The sequence below is a fragment of the Cynara cardunculus genome (assembly GCF_001531365.2).
Source record: "Cynara cardunculus var. scolymus isolate 2C chromosome LG 1, CcrdV1, whole genome shotgun sequence".
NCBI classification, from domain to species: domain Eukaryota; kingdom Viridiplantae; phylum Streptophyta; class Magnoliopsida; order Asterales; family Asteraceae; genus Cynara; species Cynara cardunculus.
Window position 1 is genome coordinate 16,065,188 of NC_037528.1, and position 25,261 is coordinate 16,090,448.

General features: G+C 32.5%; 3 protein-coding genes across 3 annotated transcripts; 1 reads left to right on the forward strand and 2 right to left on the reverse strand.

Annotated features, from left to right (window-relative positions):
- Nucleotides 1–6,089: 6,089 nt before the first annotated feature.
- LOC112517819 lies at nucleotides 6,090–6,566 on the reverse strand. The gene has a single exon (XM_025125226.1). The coding sequence runs from the start codon at nucleotides 6,564–6,566 to the stop codon at nucleotides 6,090–6,092; it is 477 nt and encodes a 158-aa protein (XP_024980994.1).
- Nucleotides 6,567–15,361: 8,795 nt separating this feature from the next.
- LOC112501516 (2-hydroxyacyl-CoA lyase) lies at nucleotides 15,362–17,511 on the forward strand. Its single transcript, XM_025105173.1, has 2 exons — nucleotides 15,362–16,918; nucleotides 16,999–17,511. Exons 1-2 carry the CDS (start codon nucleotides 15,527–15,529, stop codon nucleotides 17,311–17,313), a joined length of 1,707 nt encoding a protein of 568 aa, XP_024960941.1. The 5' UTR covers nucleotides 15,362–15,526; the 3' UTR covers nucleotides 17,314–17,511.
- Nucleotides 17,512–22,201: 4,690 nt separating this feature from the next.
- Nucleotides 22,202–23,915, reverse strand: LOC112501054 (zinc finger CCCH domain-containing protein 14-like). Its single transcript, XM_025104703.1, has 2 exons — nucleotides 23,178–23,915; nucleotides 22,202–22,802 (listed from the first exon to the last, which is right to left on the reverse strand). Exons 1-2 carry the CDS (start codon nucleotides 23,913–23,915, stop codon nucleotides 22,497–22,499), a joined length of 1,044 nt encoding a protein of 347 aa, XP_024960471.1. The 3' UTR covers nucleotides 22,202–22,496.
- Nucleotides 23,916–25,261: the final 1,346 nt, after the last annotated feature.

A 25,261-nucleotide genomic window follows, 5' to 3' on the forward strand; every position in this document is an offset into this window, starting at 1 on the left:
CCTTAATACCCTCCCAGTTTAAGCTTAGGCTATCACTAACCTAATTCCCTTAAACTAAGGCTCTGATACCAACTTGTAACACCCTCTTTTCACCATGAGTTGTGTCACGTCATTCTCATTAAATAACAATAAATAACCCCAAAATATAGTGGCTAATAAAGCCTTATTACAGCGGAAGTCTTACAAATTCAATTAAAAGTAATAGCTCAACGCTAACCCGTCCCATATCGGGTTACATTACAAAATGAGTTTAAGCATAAACCTAAACATCTGAAATATAATAATATAATTATCTAGAAGAGAACCTCGCTCTTGTCCACCCTTGAACCTCTTGCACCTGAGATGCATACTAATAGTCAGCTTTACAAAGCTCGGTGAGTTCATGGTTTTTGTGCACAATCATACACACCTCATCATGCATAAAACAAACAATGCCCCAAATAAAATAATATGCACATTTGTTTCAAACCCTTTTGAAATAATAATGAGATCTCTTAATTTCCCGTCGGATTAAGGTCTTACCATCATCGGCACTTCCCCGGTTTACACGGCTATCCCTTGTCCGGTTACCCCTCCCTAGGATGTGCCATCCCTTATGACTTTTGACCCTTCCCATACCCGACAAAAATATTAACCCATTTATAACATGCTAATTAATGTTTAAAAACACGTAAACAAATAGCATGCAACCCACAATAATAATTCATATACATGTAATAAACCCATAAACATGTACATAGAAAATATCGTAATACTCAAATAATTTGTACATAAGCATGCATCCCAGTTAAAGTCTCATGAAAACTCACCTGAATAGCTCTGTTTGGCTAAACCTCGTCCCTGAGTAATATCCTATAACATGGAATTATATTTCAATAATTAGAGTATTGACATTTTCCCAAAAAGTCAACCCGAAAGTCAAATAGGTCAACTTTGGGGTAAGCATGGTCAACGGGTCAACCTCAAGAATACCTCGTCGCCATATACCCCCTCCCCAATGGAATTCTTTTCACATCCGAAATAAATTACGACGTATTAAACCCAACATTTAATTACATACGATTCTCGTTATAAAAACGTCCGATCCCACAATTATCTAGTCACAACTCCCAAAATAAGTTATTAAATTATTTCTTATAATTTAAATATGAAACTCCAATTAATTAATAAYTTTTACAATTGATGTCCAAATTTTGACCAACTTAATCGAAACATCCCGATTTATTTYGATTAATCCAAGTAAATAAACGAGCCTCAAATCTCTTTTCAACAAAATCTTATATACAATATTAATCCCAAATCGTATCCAAATTTATAGCCCCTACGGTTCAATATTAAACTCGTATTTTGAGTTTTTGTACCCGAATCTCGTCGAGCCGCCGCCACAACAGCTTCTAGCCTAAACCGCTCGACGTACAAGTCATCATAGCCCACGAGACTTGTACCAACAGAAAGGTAATTGAAAAATGAAGCCAACCATATATTATACATCAATTTTGGTTGAGTATTTTACCTCCAATCGTCGTTTTTGTGCGGAATGACCCTATGCCGCTTCAAACTCGATATCTCTCTCGTTTCTTGATGAAATCTCGAAATTCCAAAGAAKTTTACTCCCTTACATCCTTAGGAATGTCTCCACAAAATTTCAGCCGAAAACTCCAATTTATAAGGCGTCAAACAATCTCTAGAATAGGAAAAACGTGATTTGGGGAATGATTTCCCAAATTTCAATCATTTCCAAAATAGTTTTCTACTTTTGGCAGAATTAGTCCCTTCTGTTTTTYTTTCTTCATTTTCATCCCAAATCAATTAAATACAAAATGTTTCATTTCCCTTTTTATTGATTTTATTTATTGCAATAAAATCATATTTTTCGAGTATCGACACTTTAATCCCGTATGTCATTACTATTTAAATTTTAACCCTTAACATTTATTTATTTTACGAATCATAATTTTTTTAGGGTGTTACATACACAACTAGTTTTACAAGAATGCGAGAATACCTTTTTGCTATAATCAATCACACGTGATACTATATTTTATTACATGGTACATATGCATGCGATACTAATCAAAGATGTGGATGACCTTAGGCGCGTCCTAGGTTGCGGGCCAATTTGCTCCTACATCACTAGGGCTCCTCACATGTATTATCACGCATGGTAAGGACGTTCTTGATGCGATATTATAATCCATCACACGTGATACTAAATCAGAGATGCAAATGACCTTTGGTGTGACCTAGGTCAAAGGACACGTGACTGCACACAACCAAGTCCCTTCAATTCACGTACATTATTACATGTAATAAAGTTGTTCTAATCTTTTCATATATAAAATGAAGGTGTTCATCCACTTATATATATGTGTTTTTTCTATTTATTTTAATTTTAATTATGGCCAAAATAAAAAAAAATTTATTAACCTGGATATCCAACCCGCTAATATACACTAAGTTATTGAATATTTAAATTAGTGTACTTAATACTTTATAAATACTTTATGCATGAAATTAAGAAGTTTCTTCTAACAGTTTTACCTAACTGTTTTATAATATATCATATATATATATATATATATATATATATATATGTAAAGAGAGAGAGGGAGAGAGAATATGTTTACTTTGCAAACCACATTATTTGTATAAATCACATTCAACCAATCATTATTTTTCATTTTATTCATTTTTTTGTAATTATGAGAGGTTGATTAATCATTTTTTATTGTGGAGGGTGTTAATCTTAAATATTATCATTTTTATTATATTAATTTTAGAAAAATATACATGAAACAGTTTCATTAAAATTTCATAAATATTATATGAAACAATTTTATAACCATATATGAAACAACTTCATACAAAAAAGTATTATATGAAAAAATTCATGAAAAAATTTCATAAGATTAAACAATGAAATCGACGGATGATGGTGGTTTGCACGGTTTATACAAATATGGATGGTTTGCATTTGATAACACATATATCTCTCTCTCTCTCTCTCTCTCTCTCTCTATATATATATATATATATTGTTTTTCAAATCATATCATTTGATAGAAATAATTAATAATAATCATAATGCAATTTATCTGTCAAATTATTTTTGTTATTATACTTTTATTTAGTAATCCATTCTAGTTATTTTTTAAAACCATGAAATTCCTCAATGTTTTTATATCCGGTGACCTTTGAAGAGAATCTCAAATATCCAAGTCTTATTGTCAGTTGAGCTAACCGTATAAGATTTGTAATTTATTCTAGTTAGATGATATAATTATGAGTATAAATGCATATGGCGTGTGACTTAGTTAGTAAAATGACAAGGTGACTTTGCCTAAATACAAGGCAAACCATGGGTTCAATCCTAGTATCCTATGCTCTGCTAGTCTCGGCTGTTGAATGAGCCAAAAAATATTCTCTTATATTGGTGTCCTTGGATGCATATTTCTCTATTCCGTATGAGACCAGTTGAGTTGCCAGTAATCTACTTTTTGTTCAAATATAAGTATATAATTAGTAAAAAAAATATTAAGTATATACTTCGACTTTTCATAAAAGTGTCTATTTTATTAACCAAAAAACTTGTGTAAAGTGTTTATTGCGTTTTATAGTATTTTCTATTCTATGTCTCATCAAATCGGTAAATTATATGACTTCGACTTTTATATCAAATTAATTACAAATCAAATTTCTACAATACTCCATTTCAGAAACGGTAAATTACAAGAAAATGTAATATATTTTGTCTTGATTCCTATTTTGGATAACGTATTTTTATAACTTTCGTTTTGGTATCTAGGATGTAAGGTTTTAGAGGAAAATCGTAAAAACTGAAAATTGAGGAACACCCTCATAACGGTCCATCTAGACGGTATGTGCGTGTGCATACAAGTAATTTGTAAACAATTTGTATGGTATGCACATGTGCATAACATGCACAGATGCATAAAAACCAAAAAACAACTTTAATTACTTTTATGTATATGTGCATCAGAAGAACTTAAATACTTGAGTAACTGGGTTAAGCATTGACTGGTTACCAATGCTGATATGGTGAATGATGTGGCATCCAAATTAATATTATTTGCTAACGTGGCTAGTAAAATGCATTTTTTTTAAAGTTTAAAATTAGTTTCAAATTTATTTATTTTATTAGAATTTATATATTATAATTATTTGTAAATTATATATTTCACATAAATAATTATAATATACAAATTCTAAAAAAATTATAAATAATTTAGATTTTAAAGAATCCATGTCATTATCTAAATAATATCAAGTTGGATGTTGCATCAACAGGTTTAAGTATGTACTTAAATATTTGAAACTTTACATCTTAATTAGATATCATAATAAATGTTTTAAAAGTACGTTATCTGAAATAAAAATCAAGTCAAGGTATATTACCTTTTCATGCAATTTGTTTTAAAAAAAAATACATTATAATAGATGTAATTCTTTAGACAATTCAAAATACAAAATATTGTATTTCGTTAAGAAAAGATGAGTGTATTATTATCATGGAGTTGACATGCATCCAAATTAATAAATTAAAATCATGATTGAAGAGGTTTTGGGTGGTCAATGAATTGAAAAATGACCTTTCTATGTAACGTAACGTCAAGCATAGAAAATCAAATATAGATTTATGAGATTTTAAATACAAAAGATATAATCATATTTCATAAAAATTTGAATTTAAATTTAAAATCAATAAATTAGAAACAAATTGATAATTGTGGCTTCAAAAATTCATATCTTACTCGATGATATAACAATTCATTCTTGTATTCACGATAAAACATGCAATATAATGTAAAACACCCATTTTATGAGAATATGTTCATGTGAGGAAAAATAGCTCTTGACGTCATATTCTAATACATTTGTTCTTTCTTTTCTTTACTAATTAATCATTGTTTTGATGTCGCATGTGACACTTATTTAAATGTGTTTTGTGATTGTTACAGTTGAAGAGTCGATATCACGTATATCTCATAATCACGGGACGTTGCTTGTGTTTTAATCAAGTAAGTAGAAAGACGTAAGCCTTTAATTAGTATTTCAGTAGGTTACGATCTTTGAGATTGAATAGAAAATGCATGCATGTATATGTACAAAAGCAATTTTGGGTGCATCCTGATCAAACTATATGATAATGTTTTTAAAACGAATGTAAGAGTTTTTATATCTGAAAAACACATAAGGACGATACTAATAGAAACTCTAGATTATCTATTGAAACCATCATATGCTCCAACGTCGGCAACCCATGAGTTTAGATCAAACCCAACCTTCATGATCCTATTTGTTCATCATTTAAGAAAATTAGAAAAAGAAAAAACACAAGTACCCTGTATTTACAAAATAAATAGTATTTCATAAAACACATAAAAATTCATATACGAAAACGTATCACCAACACTGCGTATTGATGTCAAAAATGACTTCATATATTAGAAGTACACAATTGAACATTTTTAATCAAAAATCTTGGATGTAAACCTTCGTTTTCTGAGTCTCAACACAAGTTTTTTTTTTTTTTTTTTTTGCTTTTACCGGTCGATATCACAAATTAAAGATATAATAACTTCATTGCTTTTATCCAAAGGACTAACCAATATAATTTAAACTACATGTATGATGGCATTATCTACTTTTTTTGACATAGAAAATACGATTTGATTTTACGTATACAAACTAATTCTTCGAGCAATCACGAATAACCTGGAGTCATCACGCATGAACCTTCATGGCTATAAGTACTTTGACAACGTCTGAATTCAAACAGAAAAAAGATAGATTTCCACTGAATCCCAAATTAGTTTTAACGATTGTGCTACAACCCCAAGTGCTTAAAAATCGATATTTGTTATTCATAAATCTTGAATATTTGATTGATAAAAGTAACACCCCGTTATATATTTTGCAACTTCAAAAAATCAATTGTTACATACGAAGGAGTAAATAAAAAATTGCAATTCCCATATTGCTTGAGGAAAAAAAGAAAGAATTATATCGTATCTATATATGTATATAAAAAAATGAAGAGAAGACCCTTTGGGCCAACGAACGATCGATCATCTGGAAGAAATCGGTTCTTCAGCAATCGTCTCCAACAACGGCTTCTTTGATCTACACATTGAGATCATATGCTTAAACTCCGGCGAAGACAACTCTTCTATGTTCTCCAAGCTCAACCTGGGCGGCGTAGGAGCATTTTCCGGCTGGATCCTGACGTTTCCGATTTTCTTAGCACCAGATTTAACAGCAAGGAAAAGAGCCCCCAAATCAGCGGTGGCGACGACGGTGTTGAGCCTGTTCATAGGAAACATGACGTAGACGGAGGCGATCTCCAGATCTTCGTCGGCATTGAGGGCGGAGAAGCGAGCTCCGATGCGGAGCGACTTGGAGTTCACGAGGAATGTGTTGGGCGATTCCAACATCAGCTCGGCGGCTTTGATTGGTTGCTGGACTCTGCGGATTTCGCCATTGAGGTAAATTACCTTAGTGCCCTTTGAGTGTTTGGTTAAGGTGCAGGAAACGTAGTTACCCATGACGACGACGTTTGAAGAGAACTGGTATAGAAGATGGGATAATGGAAGATGGAGTAATGGAGAATGTAATTGAGGGTATATATGGAGTTGCGAGTTTGACAAAAAAAAATTTAAAAAAACAAAAAAATATTATTAATTTTTAAATAATAAATAAATAGAAGGTGACAGTTGGAACGAAAGTGTTTGACAATGAGAATTCCGCGTCCCAGAAATTAAAGGTAAGAATGTCGATCTGGCTGCGGTGGTACAACTACTTCAACGGAAGGTACATTCCAACTGATGGAAATTGGAATACAATTATTTACTTATAATTATAATTAAAAATTAACTAAAATACTAATTTTTCTAATTAAATTTTTATTATAACTGGAGCTTATACAAAAGGCATTTGTGTTAACCCAAACTTTGGCTTAAAAACTAGGTTTTATGCAGATACATAAGGTAGACTCTGATTTAAAATGAAAACTACGTTTTAAAAATGATTATAAAATAAATTTTTGATATTTTTTTTATTTAATAATTTGTTTGTTCTTGTGTTTGGTCCTAACTAATTAGGTTGGTATTATGATGAAGTATGCTCCAAGCTTATTTGTTGAATCATTGTTTTTGTTAGTTTTGTTTGGTAGTTTTAAAATAAATTTATTTTTTGATTTGAGTTGATACAGAAATGTTATAGTTAGTTTATTTTGAACATATTTAAATTAAATTAAAATCATATATTAACATGTAATTGTGAAATTTGGTTTTTTTTATAATAACGATGATAAAATATAAAAATAATTTTTGAAAAGAAACTGCTTTAAATTGTAGAAGAAAACAACAACGTAAATAAATTAAACATGGTTTATAAATGAAGGCTTGTAGGTTACTTCTCAAACAAATTAAATGAAAGGCAGGGGTAGGTCGTTATCCACTTCGGTTATGGGGGTTGTGTGTGTTGCCAGGGTCAAACCCTCCTCCATCAACTTTGCGTCTCTTAAAAGCATCACCCAACGTTACCATCTCCAAACAGTTATACACATAGATATGATTGATTAAATACAAATCATTTTTTTTTTAAATTCTATAAATCAATCTTATTCATATATTTTCTTGATCAATGGTCATGATTAAAATGTGTAATATTAAAAAAGTAAAAAAATAAAAATAAAAGGTTTAATATTTAATCAAGAAAGGGTAAAATTGGCAAACCATTGTTCGTCTCATTTTTGTAAATTGATTTCATCAATAAAAACATTTTGGAAACTGGATCTCATTTTTTCGTTAGTGAAATTTGTTTCATTGTTCGTCTGTATAATGAAATTTAAGTCAGATATGTTTCAGTCAATGGAACATTTTGAAAAAATCTGAATAACATGTTTTCGTTAATGAAATTCGTTTCATCATTGAAATTGGTTTCATGGACTCCACAATTCCAAAAACTGGATGACATTGTTTCAACAGTGAAAATTGTTGAAATGTTTCTTAACCAAAATGGAATCGGTTTTATGGTTTCTAATCAAGATGAACTCAGTTTTACATATGAAAATAAATATTGTTCAGTCAATGAAACACTTCAAGAACTGAATAATAAAATTTCATTTATTTTTAATTTTGTTTCATTTTTCTTAACCAAAATGGAATCGGTTTCATGGTTTATAGCCAAGATGAAATTGGTTTTATTAATGAAGCCAAATATGGTTCAACTAATGAAACATTTCAAGATCTGAATACTATTATTTCATTAATGAAAGTAGTTTAATGGTTCATAACCAAAATGAAATTAGTTTCATTTTTGAAACATTTTGAAAACTGCATTACGTGGTTTCATTAATGACATTTGTTTTACGAATGAAAACAAAACAATATATGAAACTGTTTCACTGTTTCTTGAATGAATTCATAAGACTCTTTGTCACATTGAATGAAAGATGGACCATTTGACATGGTGTTGTGAACCATATATGAAACTATTTCATCTATAGTTATTGAAACAGGATTATACTGTTATTTATATGTTTTAGGAGTATAGTTTTACAATTCATATTTTAAGAGTATAATTTTATAAAAGAATATAAACTATTAATTATAATAATTATATATTAAAATAAATTGATTTATAGTTTCCATAAAAACAGTTATTATATTTAATTTTTTATATTTAAAAACAATTAAAATATTACCAAATTAACAATTACAATGATAAAATGACATATATATACATCCTATTTATTAAAAATAAAGAATAAAATATGAAAAACATCTTTATCTATTAGGATAAAGAAATGGACTACTTATATTTCCATCTTTCCCATACACTACTTCAGTATCGGTTTTCCAAGTATATTTGGTTTGCTTTATTTTTATATTTTACAATTTAATATATATTTTGATTATTTAACTTTAAATAATTTCGAACAAATTATATTAAAACAACAATTTGCATTGGCAAATGTATTTTAATTTCACTATCAAACAAAAAATGCAAAATCATATATTCACTATTATTCATTTATAATTAATATTAATAATCTTTTATTTTATAATAATTAATATTTATTTATAATAACTAATAATTAATATTAATGAGAGGTATAATTAGAAAAAATGATAAAAAAGCTTCTCGTAAGATACTTCAAGTAGCTTATCAATAAGCTAGTTTATAAACTAGTCTATATGCATCTATACAAATACTTAGAAAATAATTTAACTTATAAATTAGTTTATATATGTTAAACAATTCCTAAATAAAGATGTATTATTATTATTAATTTTTTTTTTAAATAACTCTAAATAAAGACAATTTATGAAGTGAATAATTGTTAATTAATTATTGTATTGAGAAAAACCCTCGTAAATTTGGATTCAAAACATATGAAAAGGGAAAATATTGTATTTTCCGTACAATTTGTAACAAAATATTCTCTTGTGGCCACGAAGATTTAAATACGGTGACTCCAGGATATCAGCAAAGCAGGTAATCGCCCTGGAATTAATCAGCTCGCATAGCGGGTTGGATATCCAGATTAATAAAAAAAAATATGTTACAGTTTTTTCAAGTGAAAGGAGAAAAAGCATCAAGCGAGGTTTTAAACATATTCTAATAAACAAATGGAATCAAAATAATTTTTCGTGGAACTCAGTTTAACTTGGAATGTAAATAAAAGATGAGTTTTCATTCATTCTCATTTAACTTGCAATGGAGAATTGGACTTGAAGAGTAATGAACCTATTATATATTATAAAGTAAATTAAAATTTCCGTTTGTGATTGAAAATTTTGGATTGGGCCCCTCAAAACAAATAATTATATGTATGGTCACCATAATTTCAATTTCGTTATGGATTGTATCCCTTATCCTAACTTCACTAACTAGTAGTCCGTTAAGTTAGGGGTAGTATTGTCTTTTTATATTTTATTTTTAAAATCTATACTTATTATATTTATTTATAAATTAATAAAACATAAATCGTCCCTGTTAAACCCCCCACCCTTGCATCGATCAAAGCACCGACAACATCTCCTCTCCAGCCAACTCACGATCTTCGGCTACCCCTACCCAACGATGGTGAAACCTTCTCGCCCCTCCCTCTGACTCGACATCTCCTTCAATCTCGTTGTGTCTCTCCGTTCTTGAACCGCCAAACTTTATTATCTCCAGCAACAATGGTTTGTTTTAACTTCAATTAAGTGCATATTCTTAACATGTGTTTGATATTTTGAGTACGAGTTGGCAATTAATGGCAAAAAAGGGACTAATTTGTTGGGTATGACATCTTGGAGGACTTAATTATCTGAGAATCATTAGAAGACACACAATGTATCAGGGGAAGCCAAGCTTTGGAATCTAGAAATAATCCATCAAAAGTCGGTGTGATAGATATTACTTATGGGACTACCAAGTATGGAACAAAACCACATGAAGAGATTAACTGCAATTTCAACAAATGCATATGTTTATTAGCGTTCCGACTCTTGGGCAACGGTGGTTTATAGAGGAAATCGAGAAGCCCACCGAGTTATTGGAAACCCCACTCTCGGAGTTCCGCCTGAGATGTTTTCCTGATTCGGCTATGTATATGGTCAGAGACGAGCAAGAGAGCTCAAGATTGAATCCTATCCCGCCATGCTCCAGCTTGCTAAAATAAACAGGTCATCGGTTGTCATTAATTTAACCCCGTCATCGTCCTCCGAGGACACGCTTGCAACGATGGTGGGTTTGAGTTGTATTACGAGGATGAGCTGGGTTTGGTTTGAGGGCATTACCGGTGAGTATGTCAGAGTTTTTGTTGGGTTCTGGTTTTGAATGATTATTGATTCAATTGACTCAAATTCAAGCGAATGGGCTAGGGAGAATGAATCATAATTTACCGGCGTCGAAGACCGCCATTGAAGCACTTCCAATGATTGAAATTCATATCTTGAATCTCATTGTGGTGTTTGCAAAGACCTACCCGAATCAATTGAAATTCTTTGCAAGCATCTATATGATTGAGATTGCATTCTTCCATGGATAACTTTATGTGATTCTTCCATTCCAAGTTTACCTCGATTTGTAAAGATGTGTGTGTATATGTATAATCATACAAATATCATATAATAATCATAAAATTTAAAATTTTAATTACAATAAAAAGTATTGAATCACTAAAACACCCTTGACTTAACAGTATTTAAGTTAACAAAGTTAGAATAAGAGACCCAATCCATAATAAAAATAAAACCATGATGACTATACATGTAATTATTTTGTTTGGGTGATCCAATCCATAATTTTCATATAACCACAAGGACCAAATTCGTAATTTACTGTATATTATATAAAACCAAATACTTTCTTTTTATTGATTAGTGTTTAATACTTATAACCAAACACCATTTTAATTTATACATAATAATATAATATGAAATTTGACATGTAATTTGAAAGAAAAATCATCAATTAACTTATTTTTAATTTTTAAAAAACAATTGATTAATTAATCATAAATGTGGCCAAATTAATTCTGTTGTAAATATGACTTTAAATTAATTAAATATTTTAATAATATGAAGAAAAAAAAAACATGAAGAAGTTGCCATATCATTACTCCACGTTGTGCTCCAAGGCCCCAAATGACTTTCGTTTGTATTCATATTCATTAATTCACCGTCACATGTGATGATAATTAGTCGCAGGAACGAAGGAGGATTCTTCTCTCCAAACCTTTTTATTAGCTTTCAAACTCATATCATTTTATGTAAATTTCAACCATGTTGTTTGTAGGTTTAATTCAATAGATTTAGTTGGATCCGATCTGATGAAATCATTTGATGTATGTTGAATTTTATCATCCGATCCAATACAATTAATATTAGACATTTGATTCACTCCAATCTAATGGATGATTGGATTTGATCAGTTTCATCTGTTGGATATTACTATTGGTTATCTCTATTGGACCGGACCGGATCCATCCAATATTTTTGATAAAATTTTCAACCAATTAATTAACTTTTTCAACTAAATATTTTGTTAATTTATTAATTAGATGGTAGTTAGATGATAATTGGATTGGATCGGTTCAATTTTATTGAATTTTGGACTGTCATTTAGGAACCAGATCATCCAATTTGATTGTTGAAATTTTAGATCCCATCCAATTTAATTACATTTGGATATCCAATTATCATAAATCAGTTTAAATTTGATCAAATGACTTCTTATACATCTCTAATTTTAATGATATAGAAAATGAACATGCCACAATAGTTTGAATTATTGTCCAAGGTATTAATATATGAGTAAATATACCACAACCAATTGATTCAAGAAGTGATCCGATGGATTGACCCGTGGATCAATGCTTTGGTTTACCCACAACATATCAAATATTAACGAGTCGTTTATCAATTACTTACCTTATAAATATTTATCGGTAAGTTCAATTCTATCACTTACTTACCGGTTAAGATTTTAGTCCACCAAAACAGCATTGCATGCAACAATTTACTAGAAAAACGCTAAACGTGGCAAGAGTGTTTGCCCTCACTTACCGAGTAAGACTCTTGGTGCTTGCCTCACTCTTATTAGGTAAGATTCTTTGTTCTAACCATATTCATCCGGTAAGGTAACGTGACTTGGTAAACATTTAACCAGATAAACATTTGGTAAATGACCCCCAAGATTTAATGAAATCACAGTCAATATTGAACTAAAATTATGTTTAAGTATGCAATCAATAAATCTCTTCGTTGATGGATACATGTATAAAGTAATGGAGGTTCGATTATTGGTTTATCTGATTTTGTCTTACCAAACTGAAACTTTAGATCACGCCTAGCAAAATCAACAAAAAGAAGCACATTAAAAAGGTAACATACGCGATGTCTTTTTACACGGTCCTAATCAAAAGGGATACAAACATGTAAAGGAGGCATGTCAAAATCACATTATAACATTTTATTTTGGCCTTTTTATAATCTTGTAACAAACAAAACATAGTTATCCACCCTTCATACCGTTGCTTATATGTCACTGGGTTGACGATATGTCTGCTTTTTCTGACATCAATTCTTTTTTTATTCTTATGGCCATTGCATGTAAAGAAAATTATCGTTCTCATCTATTGATTTTAGCGACCAACTTCTCAAACCATTATTATTAGCATTTTGCTTCTAACAAACCATCTTTCTTGCGGAAACTTATAAAAAACATTACACTTTTTTAACCACAAGGGTGGTGCCTGATTGATTTGAGCTTGACTCCAAAAGTCAAAAGTACCAGGAGGTCMCAGGTTCAAATCCAAGGAGGAATAAAAATCCTCTTGTGGCCACGGAGGTTCATATACGATAACTTCAGGCTATCTGCAAAGCAGGTGATCGTCCTGAAGTTAGTCGGCCGCATAGCAGGTTGGATATCCAGGTTAATAAAAAAAATCACACTTTGTGAAGATGATCCATTTCGAACTAAAATGGGAGGAGAACAATTGCTTTTTGCATTCACATTATCATAATTTATCCAGAAGCACCCATTTACTATACATAGTGTAAATGTTTTGCTAACATTTTTGTTTGATGAATCGTTGAACAAAATCAACTAAAAGGGGATCATTCTATAGAGTATATCGTTTATTTATTTATTTATTTAATCACACATTATAATATCACAAGGCTTCTGTATCAAATTACAACCCTGAGTAGTAAATATTCGATTTCAATGACCAATCTAAACGTAGTATTCATTGATGGAAATGTATAATAATATGATATAAATGCACAATTTAGGTCAAACATTTGAATGTTTTAAAAAGTTGGAGTATGAACGAGTTTGTGTGTGAAAGTGAAACCAAAATCGAAAAGAGAAAATCTATCATAATTCATATGTTAATATAACATTCTTATGTTACAGAAAATATAACATTTAACTTGGGATATTGTTTAATGCAGTACTTTGAGCAATTAAAAATGAAATCTTGAATAATGATAAAACAAATGCAACTTCTAGACAAATTAAGATTAGTAATTTCAAGCGATAGTTATTGTTTAATGAAAAGGAAAAACTTGATTGAGAACTCACCAAAAAAAAAAATGTTGCTCCTTTTATCGCAACTTAAAAATTTGTAAATGATAACATTGTCTTAAAAGAGATGGATGAAAGCACGAAACATGGTCTTGATTAACGTCGATGACGGTGTGTAGGTGCCCAATTTTGCGTGTATTTCTAGTATGCATACATCCTTATTTTTTAAACCACGTTCCTAAACTTCTTCCTCCTTTTTTGAGTAACAAAATGAATCAAAGAGCAAACTAAGAGACTGTTTGACAGTTGTTGAATGATTTGGTGCAAAATTATTAAATAGTCAGAATGATTAAGAGGCTCTCATGATATAGTGCAAAATGAAATATAATTGTTTGGTAACTGTTTACAATGGAATTAGGGCGCTGAATGGTTAAAGGATGTACATGATACAAAATCATTCAGAGAGTTTTAGAACCATTAAGAGACAATTTTTTTTTGTTGTTGCCAAACACGATTCACCTCTTAATGATTCAGATATTGTCTCTTAATGAAACTATTAAGAGACAAACAAACAACCTCTTTTTTTATACCATACATGGTTTACCTCCTAAAGATTCAGAAGTAGCCTCTTAATGAAACTATTAAGAGACAAACAAACAACCTCTAAAAGTTAAGGATCTTAGAGAGCTCGAAGATCAAAGAATGGACTCAATTTCCCATTCATCTAAATAATATTCTATTATAGAAGAGATACATTGTAGACCGACAATTAGAACTACATGTGCATTTAGTGTCCTGGCTTGGAAGCAAGCTACCTTGATTATCTTTTCAAGGTCCAAATAACCTATTGACCAAAGGCTGTAAACTCTCCCACTTTACATCTTCAAACAACTGTAAAATGATATGACAAGTTGTATGCATTTGATTATGTTTTGAACAACTTTTAACCCGTTCAATATGTATAAGTTTTTAATTTTATCAATTTGAATCTTTCGATTTTTTTTCGTTCCTATTCTCAGTGGCGAACACAAGAATTTTTCTGAGCGAATGCACTTTAAGGTTAATCAAAAGGCCAAGAAACTCGCGGTTTAACCTAGGGAAAAGTCAATAGAGTTAATTATATGACCATAATAATATAAATATAACAAGGATATAAAAATAAATAAATATAATAAATATATATATTGATAATTAATTATGTAGGAATAATTTATCTTGATCATAGTAATAAGTTAAAAAGATGAACCACTGTTACTTCAGATTTTTATTTATCGGATATTTTGGAGTGGCAAGAGTATGGTCGGTTGTCAGTTGGGAGATGGCACTCCAAAACGAAAGCGAAATTGAAGTCTGCAACTCCTTTTTGAATCGCCATCGGCTTCGATCCAGTTGCCAAAACCTATTTTGATTTCCATCACGTCCATTCTCCCCTTTTTCTAACCCTCTCCACTCTCCTACTACTCCATTCTTGCATTTTTCAATGGCTGATAAATCAACCGTCATCGACTCCAATCTTCTTGTTGCCAAAGCCCTAGCACGCGCCGGCATCGACCGCATGTTCGGCGTCGTCGGCATACCTGTTACTTCCTTAGCCAACCGCGCCGTCGCCTTAGGAATCAGATTCATCGCTTTCCACAACGAGCAGTCGGCGGGGTACGCCGCATCAGCCTACGGATACCTTACTGGTCTTCCCGGCATCCTCCTCACCGTATCCGGTCCCGGATGTGTTCACGGCCTTGCGGGACTCTCCAACGCTGCCGTCAACGGCTGGCCCATGGTCATGATTTCTGGATCCTGCGATCAGAAGGATTTCGGTCGAGGTGATTTCCAGGAGCTCGATCAGATCGCTGCGGTAAAACCCTTTGTTAAATTTTCAGTTAAAGCAAAAGATATCAAGGAAATCCCCAATTCCGTTTTTAGTGTTATTGATCATGCTAGATCAGGTCGGCCTGGTGGGTGCTACTTAGATATCCCTTCCGATGTGCTTCACCAAACTGTTACTGAATCAGAAGCAAATAAGTTGCTCGATGATGCAGAGAGCAGTAGAAAGATAGAGTCAGTTAAGAGTGTATCAATTGATGAAATTGCTAAAGCCATATCTTTAATTAGGAAAGCTGAGAGACCCTTGATTGTGTTTGGTAAAGGGGCAGCCATAGCTAGGGCTGAGGGAGAACTCAAGGAGTTGGTTGAAAAGACTGGAATTCCATTCTTGCCAACTCCAATGGGTAAGGGTTTGTTGCCAGATTCCCATGAATTAGCAGCTACAGCTGCTCGTTCCCTTGCCATCGGTAAATGCGATGTTGCTATCATTGTTGGTGCTCGATTGAATTGGTTGTTGCACTTTGGAGAGCCTCCAAAGTGGTCCAAAGATGTTAAATTTATCTTGGTTGATATAGATGAAGGAGAGATTGAGCTTCGAAAGCCCTATTTAGGATTGGTTGGGGATGCAAAAAGGACTCTTAAAGTACTGAATAAGGAGATCAAAGACGACCCTTTTTGTTTGGGGCGGTCTCATCCTTGGGTTGAAGCCATAACCAATAAGACGAAGGAAAATGTGTTGAGGATGGAGGCTCAGTTAGCCAAAGATGTGGTGCCTTTTAATTTCTTGACCCCAATGAGGATCATCAGAGATGCAATAAGTGCGTTAGGTAGTCCTGCTCCTATATTGGTCTCAGAAGGGGCTAACACGATGGATGTTGGTCGGTCTGTTTTGGTTCAAATGGAGCCGAGGACCAGGTTAGATGCAGGGACATGGGGAACAATGGGAGTTGGTTTGGGTTACTGCATTGCTGCAGCCGTGGCTTCACCGGATCGGCTTGTGGTTGCTGTTGAAGGGGACTCTGGGTTCGGGTTCAGTGCCATGGAAGTCGAGGTTTGCTCTCTTTATTCCCTTTTATGTGCCATTCCCCATTGGTATAGAACCTTTATTGATATGGGTTCATATTTTTGCAGACTTTGGTTCGGTATCAGTTGGCTGTAGTGGTGATAGTATTCAACAATGGTGGTGTTTATGGTGGTGACCGAAGAAGCGCTGAAGACATCACGGGGCCTTTCAAAGACGATCCAGCGCCTACGTCATTTGTGCCTGGCGCAGCATACCATGTTCTAATCGAAGCTTTTGGTGGAAAAGGGTATCTTGTTGGGACTCCTGATGAGCTTAAATCGGCTCTCACTGAATCGTTCTCTGCACGAAAGCCTGCGGTGATAAATGTGACGATTGATCCATATGCGGGTGCTGAAAGTGGTCGGATGCAACACAAGAACTGAGTTATGTAAGTTCTCATATGCCATACATGTGGAAGAAGTAGGAATAAAAATTGAAATGAAGCACACACTTTGTAATGTTTTTTAGTTTGAAAATTTGAAAGGGAGCAGATTGTGATATTAGACAGAATATATATGTTGAAGAAGTGTGATTTGCCACTAATATGATCATTTATATCAAAGGAGTGTATTGTTTGCGCATATGCAAATGTACTTGAATTCTAATTTGCATTAAAGCAGCCCAATGTTTTCTCACAACACTTCCACATTGTAGGTTTCTAGAAACATGATATGTTAATGATGGACATAGGGACGAAGAATAACATAAACGATGAAATCAAGATGTGTCTCGATGCATTGTACGGGTACTCTTATTAATTCTTTCACATTTTCTTGCAGATACAAGATACATAAGAAATAAGTACAGACATGCCATTTCAACCCTCTATCGGAATTGTTTGTCTAAAATATTTGTTATTTTTCTTTTCTTAACAAAAGCAAATGAAATGTATGGGAGTAAAAATATAATTTTTAGAAACCATCAATTTTAAAATCAAAAATCCATTTTGGTGAGATCTTATTCTTATTTTAGAGATATGAGAGTACTTAAAATTCATGCACTCAATATTAGGTAATAAATAGTCAATAATGTATGAAAAAACAATAGTAATTTTAAAATCCTAAATATATATATAAGCTGAATCGTATCATATGATTGATAATTGTTTTTTTCAAAATTACAAGAAATTTATTATATTCTAATATAAAAATAGAATTCATGTGGAGGGAATAATCAAAAGAATTGGTGGGGAGATGAATGATGAAAAATATATCAATGTTTTCTGGTCAAGATAGTTTTTAGATTTTAATAGTAGACACATTTTTAGTATAAATAATGAGTATTATAAAAATAAACAACCAATTATTTTTTCACATATTTTCTTCTCCAATATAATTAATTAAACATGGTTGCACCCTTAATATAATTCTAAATTCTTTTTAAATTATATTAGAAACTAAAAAACTTGTGTCCCTTTTATTTATTAATATTTTTGAACTACTATTATATACTATAAATGAAAGAAAATTGGGCCTCTATTTCTTGTGGGCCTTGGTCGGCCCACCCTCCTCCGGGAACGCTTCCTAATGGTCCCGTCATCAGTTAACGAGGTTTGCAAAATCCATCCCCATTGATTCACTTTTTGATATGAGGGCGAAGGTAATTGCTACACTTTGGCTCTCGGTCACACACTTGGTTCCATCCTTACAGTCCCTCGTTCCGGTCTAAAGGTGAATCAGTGTAGAGGGGAGAAGACAAAGTAGAAGGAATGAGTGAGATCGAGAATGGAATACGGTTAAGATGGCGTTGGAGAGAGTGAATGTTGGGATTAGGTTTTTTATTTGGGAAAAGGTAAAAAGTGACTGTCAAAGACGAAACATATAACTTTCATGATACCACGTGGACGATTTCTATACTTTACTCCTTCGTAATTATAACTTAAATTTCCCTTTGTGTGTTTTGTTTTGCTTTTGTATATTTCTAAATGCATTCTTACGTATTAATTTTATTCTTATATATATATCAAAGACTTATGTTCCACATTTTAAATGTATGATTTGACCTGCCGATACAAAAAGACATGTATTAAAAACACATTAAAATTAGTTACGGTAGAAAGAAAAGGGTTTAAGCCCTAAAACGCTACATTCACGAATTAAAAAAAACCGAAAGTTCGAGAAAAAAAATGTTATTTTTATAAATATATTTGTACCCTTAGTTAGTGGTCTTCATCCCATGGGATCGATCAACTTATGGGTCGTTTGAGCATGATAAGTATCGAGAATCTAACCCGATAAGAGACATATCAAGAATTGAGAGTACTACCAGGTAAGTGAAGAAAAAAACTCTTGCCTGATAAGTCCTTATTGGGTTTAAGACACCAATAATCCATTTTGATGAAGGATAATGTTACACGATAATGTAGGTGAAGGTGATATTTATTGCTGGTAAACACTTACCTAATAAACGTTTAGTAAATGACCGCTTAGTACCCTTAGTTAGCGGTTTACGTACTTCTTACCATCCTCATCCTCTACCTTTTTCAGTGTAGTCGAAGTATCATGTGAGAAGAAGAGTTAAAGTGAGAATCATAAGAAAAGATCTGAACCATTGATCACCTTTAATTTCAAACCCATCCATGAATCGCGATTGATACGAGACTGATCCGGTGAATCACGGTGCATCTCATCATAATGTGCATCCAATGGTGAAGATCCGTTCTTACGCTTATGACCTTAACTCTTCTTCTCACTGGAACTTAACCCTCTGTAAAATATATTAAATGCTTAGATATGGTATTTATAAAAGAATTCAACTAATTTTAGTTTTCTGAAAATTATATATTTATCAAATACTCTTTGCTATATGTGTTTTTTTTATAATATGAACAGAAAACAAAAGCATAATGAATGTATTCAAGTAATGTTAAATTTCGATTATGTCGATATTTTTTTTATTAACCTGGATATTCAACCTGTTATGCGAGCCGACTAATCCCAGGACAACCACCTGTTTTACAGATAGTCCGAAGTCACCGCATTTGAACCTGCATCACCACAAGGGAATTTTTATTAACCTATTGTTAACAAGATGTCCCAATTTCAACTGCTTCTTCGGTGTTAATTGTTTAATTAAATTATATATCAAAAAAAACAAATTTGTTTGTTTTCAAGATTAAAATGGCATTTTATTTTTCAAAATTTGAAATAAAATATAATATAGTTCTAAAAATAAACTATATATTGAAATAAAATAAAACATTGTTTGTTTCATTTTCAAGATTAAGATGGCATTTTATGTCTCTTGTGGTTATTGAGGTTCAAATGCGGTGACTCCAGACTATCCGTAAAGCAGGTGGTCGTCATAGGGTTAGTCGGCTCACATAACGAATTGGATCTCCAGGTTAATCAGAAAAAATATACTATATATTTATAATAATATTATATACCTTTCTTTATGTCGGCAAAAGGGATAGATAAAACAAAACAACGTTTTAACTTTTTATACAAACCATTAGTCAATATAAAATATATCGATGTTAATATAATGACGTGAATTTTGTATAAGAAACTTAAAATGAAGGTAACGTAATCACCAAACATGAAACATAATCCGATATATACATGTATTACATGTTAAAGTTATAATTCAAATATTACTGCCTACAAAAATATTACATGTTTTCTTCTTCTTCATCTATCATTTACTTAGGAATGGACCTAGTAATTTTTATATATGGTGACACCATATAATACATATTACAAATAATTATAAAAAACACGGTTTTATCGACGTGTCTTCATGTTTTTACTAACGTTCAATACTGCTCGATGTGTTTTTAGCCTAATTCCACTGTTTCGAGGTATTTTAAAGTTTTTTACTTGTTCGAGGAATTTTTTAGTTTTTTTTATCGATTTCATGAGACTTTTCGGTTTTTTTGGTTGATTTCAAGAGTTCTTTTTTGGTTGATTACGAGGTACCTTCTTGAACTTTTGAATATCATATTACGATAACACCTTTTAAAATGATACGGTTGTACCTTTCATAACATAAATTTTTTAATCTTTTGGCACTTGACAAGAGAGATAATACGGTGGCACGTGCCACCGTATGCCCTTATATAGGTTCGTACATAATTTTACTTAAAACATATCAAAGGTAGACTTGTAATTAGTAACTATAAATTAATTATTCTAAACATAAAATAAAATATACAAGAATGTATCATAATTTTATAGGAGGTCAAGGGCCAAACTTCATATTTACCAAAAGTGAGAAGTGTGCGAGTATCTGTGGTTTATAAATGTTATTCCTTCTGTTCCAAATTAAGTGTTCATATTTCATTTTTAACTAAATGTATGTTTTCCTATTCTATCCATAATGATATGATAGATAAAATTTATCTTTCTATTATTAAAAATAAAAATATCATTTAGTACACTCATAAAATTATATATCATTTTCATTATTGATGGTTATTTTTAGAGTTGGGGAGTTTACTTAATAACTGTATTGAAATCCACAAAACAAACTCCATGAGTGAGTGAACCTGCCTTGTAATTTTGGTTTGGGTTGGATCATAAACCATAAGTCGGTCCGACATGATCTAGACACTCAACAACCAGAATATATGCCTTGAAAGGTAAAAAGTGCATGCAACCAACCTTTCATTTTCTGTTGATGATACAAATCAACCACACATTTTCATTCAACTATCCCATCCAAATATGTTCCAATCAATAATCTGCTTCACTACATGTTTGCACACAAAAAAGTTCATATATGTCACAATATGTGAAACCTCAGGGTTATTCTCCAAAAGGTATTTCAAGAAATAATGAATGTTCCAACATATGTAAAGGATAAATAATCCAAGTCTAGCATACATGAGATTCCAACAATCTGTTGTGCGCTAATTGAGAATCCCTCTATTTGAAGGTCTCGATAGGCACCTCAAAGCCAAAAACATCATGACAAGATTAACACATGAGACACTCTCAGCGATCACAACTAGTTCAAATTCATAATGGACAGAGCAGTAGACCAAAAACACAAAACAAACGGCAGAGACAACTAAATTGCCATATAATCACAAGTAATCAACTTATCAAAAATGTATCATATATAGTATATTTGAATGATGCCTTGATTAATTTGTCTGCAATTATGGTACGGGATTATGTTGCAAAACTTTCCAAATAAACACATCAAAAGAGGATTCAAACACGCTCAAGAGAAAAGAACTATTCTTGAGAAAAAGGTTTATTTAAGTACACTTGATAAGTAATGATCGCAAGCATATAAAGTGCCACTGGTTTATCAAATCAAAGCTTAAAACACTTTCAATCAGCTTAATTTTCGATTGATCGGGATCCCAAATCGATTACAAGAACCTAATCGAGAAATGTAGCATAACATCTCCTTAGTATGTAAAAATTGATACATAACAATAGCTATACTCTCGAGAATGAAATCTCTTAAAATGGTATAATCATTGATTAATAATCTTCAATTCTAGGGTATATACTTAATTACTCTACAGAAATACTTATTTTAGTGAAATTAAAAGATCATAGACGGACCTTTCATTTACATAACCTCATCCCCGTTCAATAATTCCAAATAATCAGCGTGGATTCACTGCCAGAAGCATCTCTTCTTCTGTGAGGGAATGACGAAAGTGACAACGATGACCATAAGGGCAGATGTCACCCGCGAGCACCATACGACACACCTCAGTTTTGTAGCGAGGGTGCCTTATCACCGGTCGCAGCTCACTTATTCCGTGTGCAAAGTGACAATTGTCTCCATAAGGACAGGTTCCAGTCTCCTGCCACTTGTTGCACAGCTCAGTCTTTGACATTCCCTGGTTGTATACCTCGAACTCCAATCCCTCTCCAGATTTCTTCTCCCCAGGTACACGTACACGTTGCTGTGTCAAACCACAATTATAACAGCTTGTATCGTTAGGTAAGGTTAGAAAAAACACTCCTCACTTTTGAACAAACATACATGAACTGGAATTTAAGGTCAAATGTACAGAAAACATTGATCCTTATTTTGTGATAACTTCAGAAAATTTGTCATGAATTGTAGTTTAGTATACGTGTTTCATAATTTGAAATCAGATTTTGGGTTGAAAACTACTCCTGAAAAGTGAAATTGTTTCGAAGAGATGAAGTAATGGATATGTATGATATCTGATTCTTTTGGAGCCAGAGTGATGCCGATGTGTTTGAATCACTCGTTCTCTACAAGTGAATGATGAGCATCTGACCTAATTCTCGCATTTTACACAGCCACTCACCGATTGACCTAACAAAGCAGTTGTTGCTTGTTGGCGACTCGGTCGTTGAGAAGAAACAGATTTCAGATAACCTCTGGAACGAACTGAAATGCTTTTGGGCATTGAAACTCGCTCGCCATTATGCCTCGCGAACTGTTTTGGTTCGATCACGCTAGTCGGGCTGACGCTAGGAACTTTTTCAACAGAGGCATTACTTTCGCAAAACCCGGCTCCGATGCCAAGACGGTTGAAGTCTCCTACTAAAGTAGACGAAGGAGACGGAGATGGACGCACAGAGGAGACAAGGCAGTTCTGCATCGAAGCCTGCGAGAACAGGTTCAATCTCTGCAGCAAATCGTTGTTTGCAAGGCGGAGAGCCTCGTTCTCTTGACGAAGAGCGTCAACCTCTTTAACAGAGTCCTGGAGGCTGGCGAGACACATGGTGTAGCAATTGTAGAGCTGCTGGTACTCGAGGATGAAGCTGGCTTGGCTAAGCCGGTTCTCGGTAGCGATCGCGTTGGCACTGAAAGCATCATCATCGAAAGAGCAGTCGGACGGAGAAGAGAAGGAGAGCTGCGACTGCGGAATGAATTTTGGGGGGAAAATCGAGGTACAAAACGAGGCAGGGTTGAACAATTCGCCGGAACTGAAATCGAATTCTAATTGATCGTTGTGAGATGCAGAAGGAGACAGAAACAGATTTCCAGATAAATTACCACCATCATTATCCGTGGATGAACCAATTTCCTTCTTCTCCATCTCCATTATACAGAGAAGCAGATGATGTTTATCTCTGCAAAGCAATTTCAAATAAAAGACGACATTAGAATGACAAGAAGAAGGAAGGAAGGAAGGAAGAAGTATAGCAGTGTTAAACAAGCATACCTGCAACTGCAAATGGAATAGGGGAATAGATTGGGGGGAGATGGAATTGGTATAAAGAGGGAGGGAGTGTTAGAGAAATTGATCTGGTGTATCGCGGAATTGGATAGGCTTTGTAAGAAAGCAAGGATGGAGGGGCGATTGATAATAATGAGAAGGAGTTGCTTGAGGTGGACGTTGAAACCGTTAGAGATACACAACAGCAATGCCAGTGCGTCCACTTCTAACAAACGACTCGCTTCACCAACCTACACCATTCCATTCCCTTCCTTATTTTATTATACAAAAACATAAATATTATACATATATATATATATATATATATATATACACACACACACGACGATGGATAGCTTCAAACGATAACGCTAACTATTTAAGAAAACAAGAAAAAATGTATGTGTATATATATATATATATATATTCACATACAAAATCATGCAGGTTCAAAAGTCATCTATTTTCATTTTTTGACGTTAATGTAAAATCACATGTGATTTTGTATATTAACGTCATTTTTCTTATTTTTTTTAAATCGTTTGAATCTCTTCTCTCTCTCTCTCTCTCTCTCTCTCTCTATATATATATATATATATATAGGGGTTAAATCAAGTGAGAACCACCAAAAGATTATAAACTTATAAGAACCGATTAAAAACCTCACATATATGGTTGGATTTAAGATATTTGTTTCGCATATATTCGTTTCACGAGGTGAATTTATTTACATGTATTTTTCATTTCACTAGGTGAACAAAAGGAGTTTGTGTATTTTTTTCACAAGATGAACACATACATACCTGAAATAATATCTTAAATTATAGGTTTTAATGAAAAAAGATCATATAAAAAATATTTTTATATGGATGCTCATAAACTAGTAACATTTAGGTGGCTCTTATTTGATCATCGTCCCATGCATTAAAACAATACGTTGACATATATGGTTATTTGATTAAAAGCAATTTAAGATCTATTTAACATTCATTTATTGCATTTATGCATCATCTAACATTGTTTTAAGAAAAAAATACAAATAATAATTTATGATTGTTACATGTGTTGTTTTATTGGAAATTAAAAACAAAAAACATTGTAGGAACGTGGGGATAATAGGACAAGGGCATACAGGTAATTACACCATCTATAGTTGTTTGTTGGGTAAAAAATACATAGGCATAGCGTGGGATGTCTTATACATATACTTGTTTTGTAATATGATA

Coding starts and splice junctions, on each gene's coding strand:
- LOC112501054 (XM_025104703.1), bottom strand. CDS start 23,915: ATGGAGAAGAAGGAAATTGGTTCATCCACGGATAATGATGGTGGTAAT. Junction 22,803..23,177: donor CTGCTTTGTTAGGTCAATCG/GTGAGTGGCTGT, acceptor GGTTTGACACAG/CAACGTGTACGTGTACCTGG.
- LOC112501516 (XM_025105173.1), top strand. CDS start 15,527: ATGGCTGATAAATCAACCGTCATCGACTCCAATCTTCTTGTTGCCAAA. Junction 16,919..16,998: donor TCAGTGCCATGGAAGTCGAG/GTTTGCTCTCTT, acceptor ATATTTTTGCAG/ACTTTGGTTCGGTATCAGTT.
- LOC112517819 (XM_025125226.1), bottom strand. CDS start 6,566: ATGGGTAACTACGTTTCCTGCACCTTAACCAAACACTCAAAGGGCACT.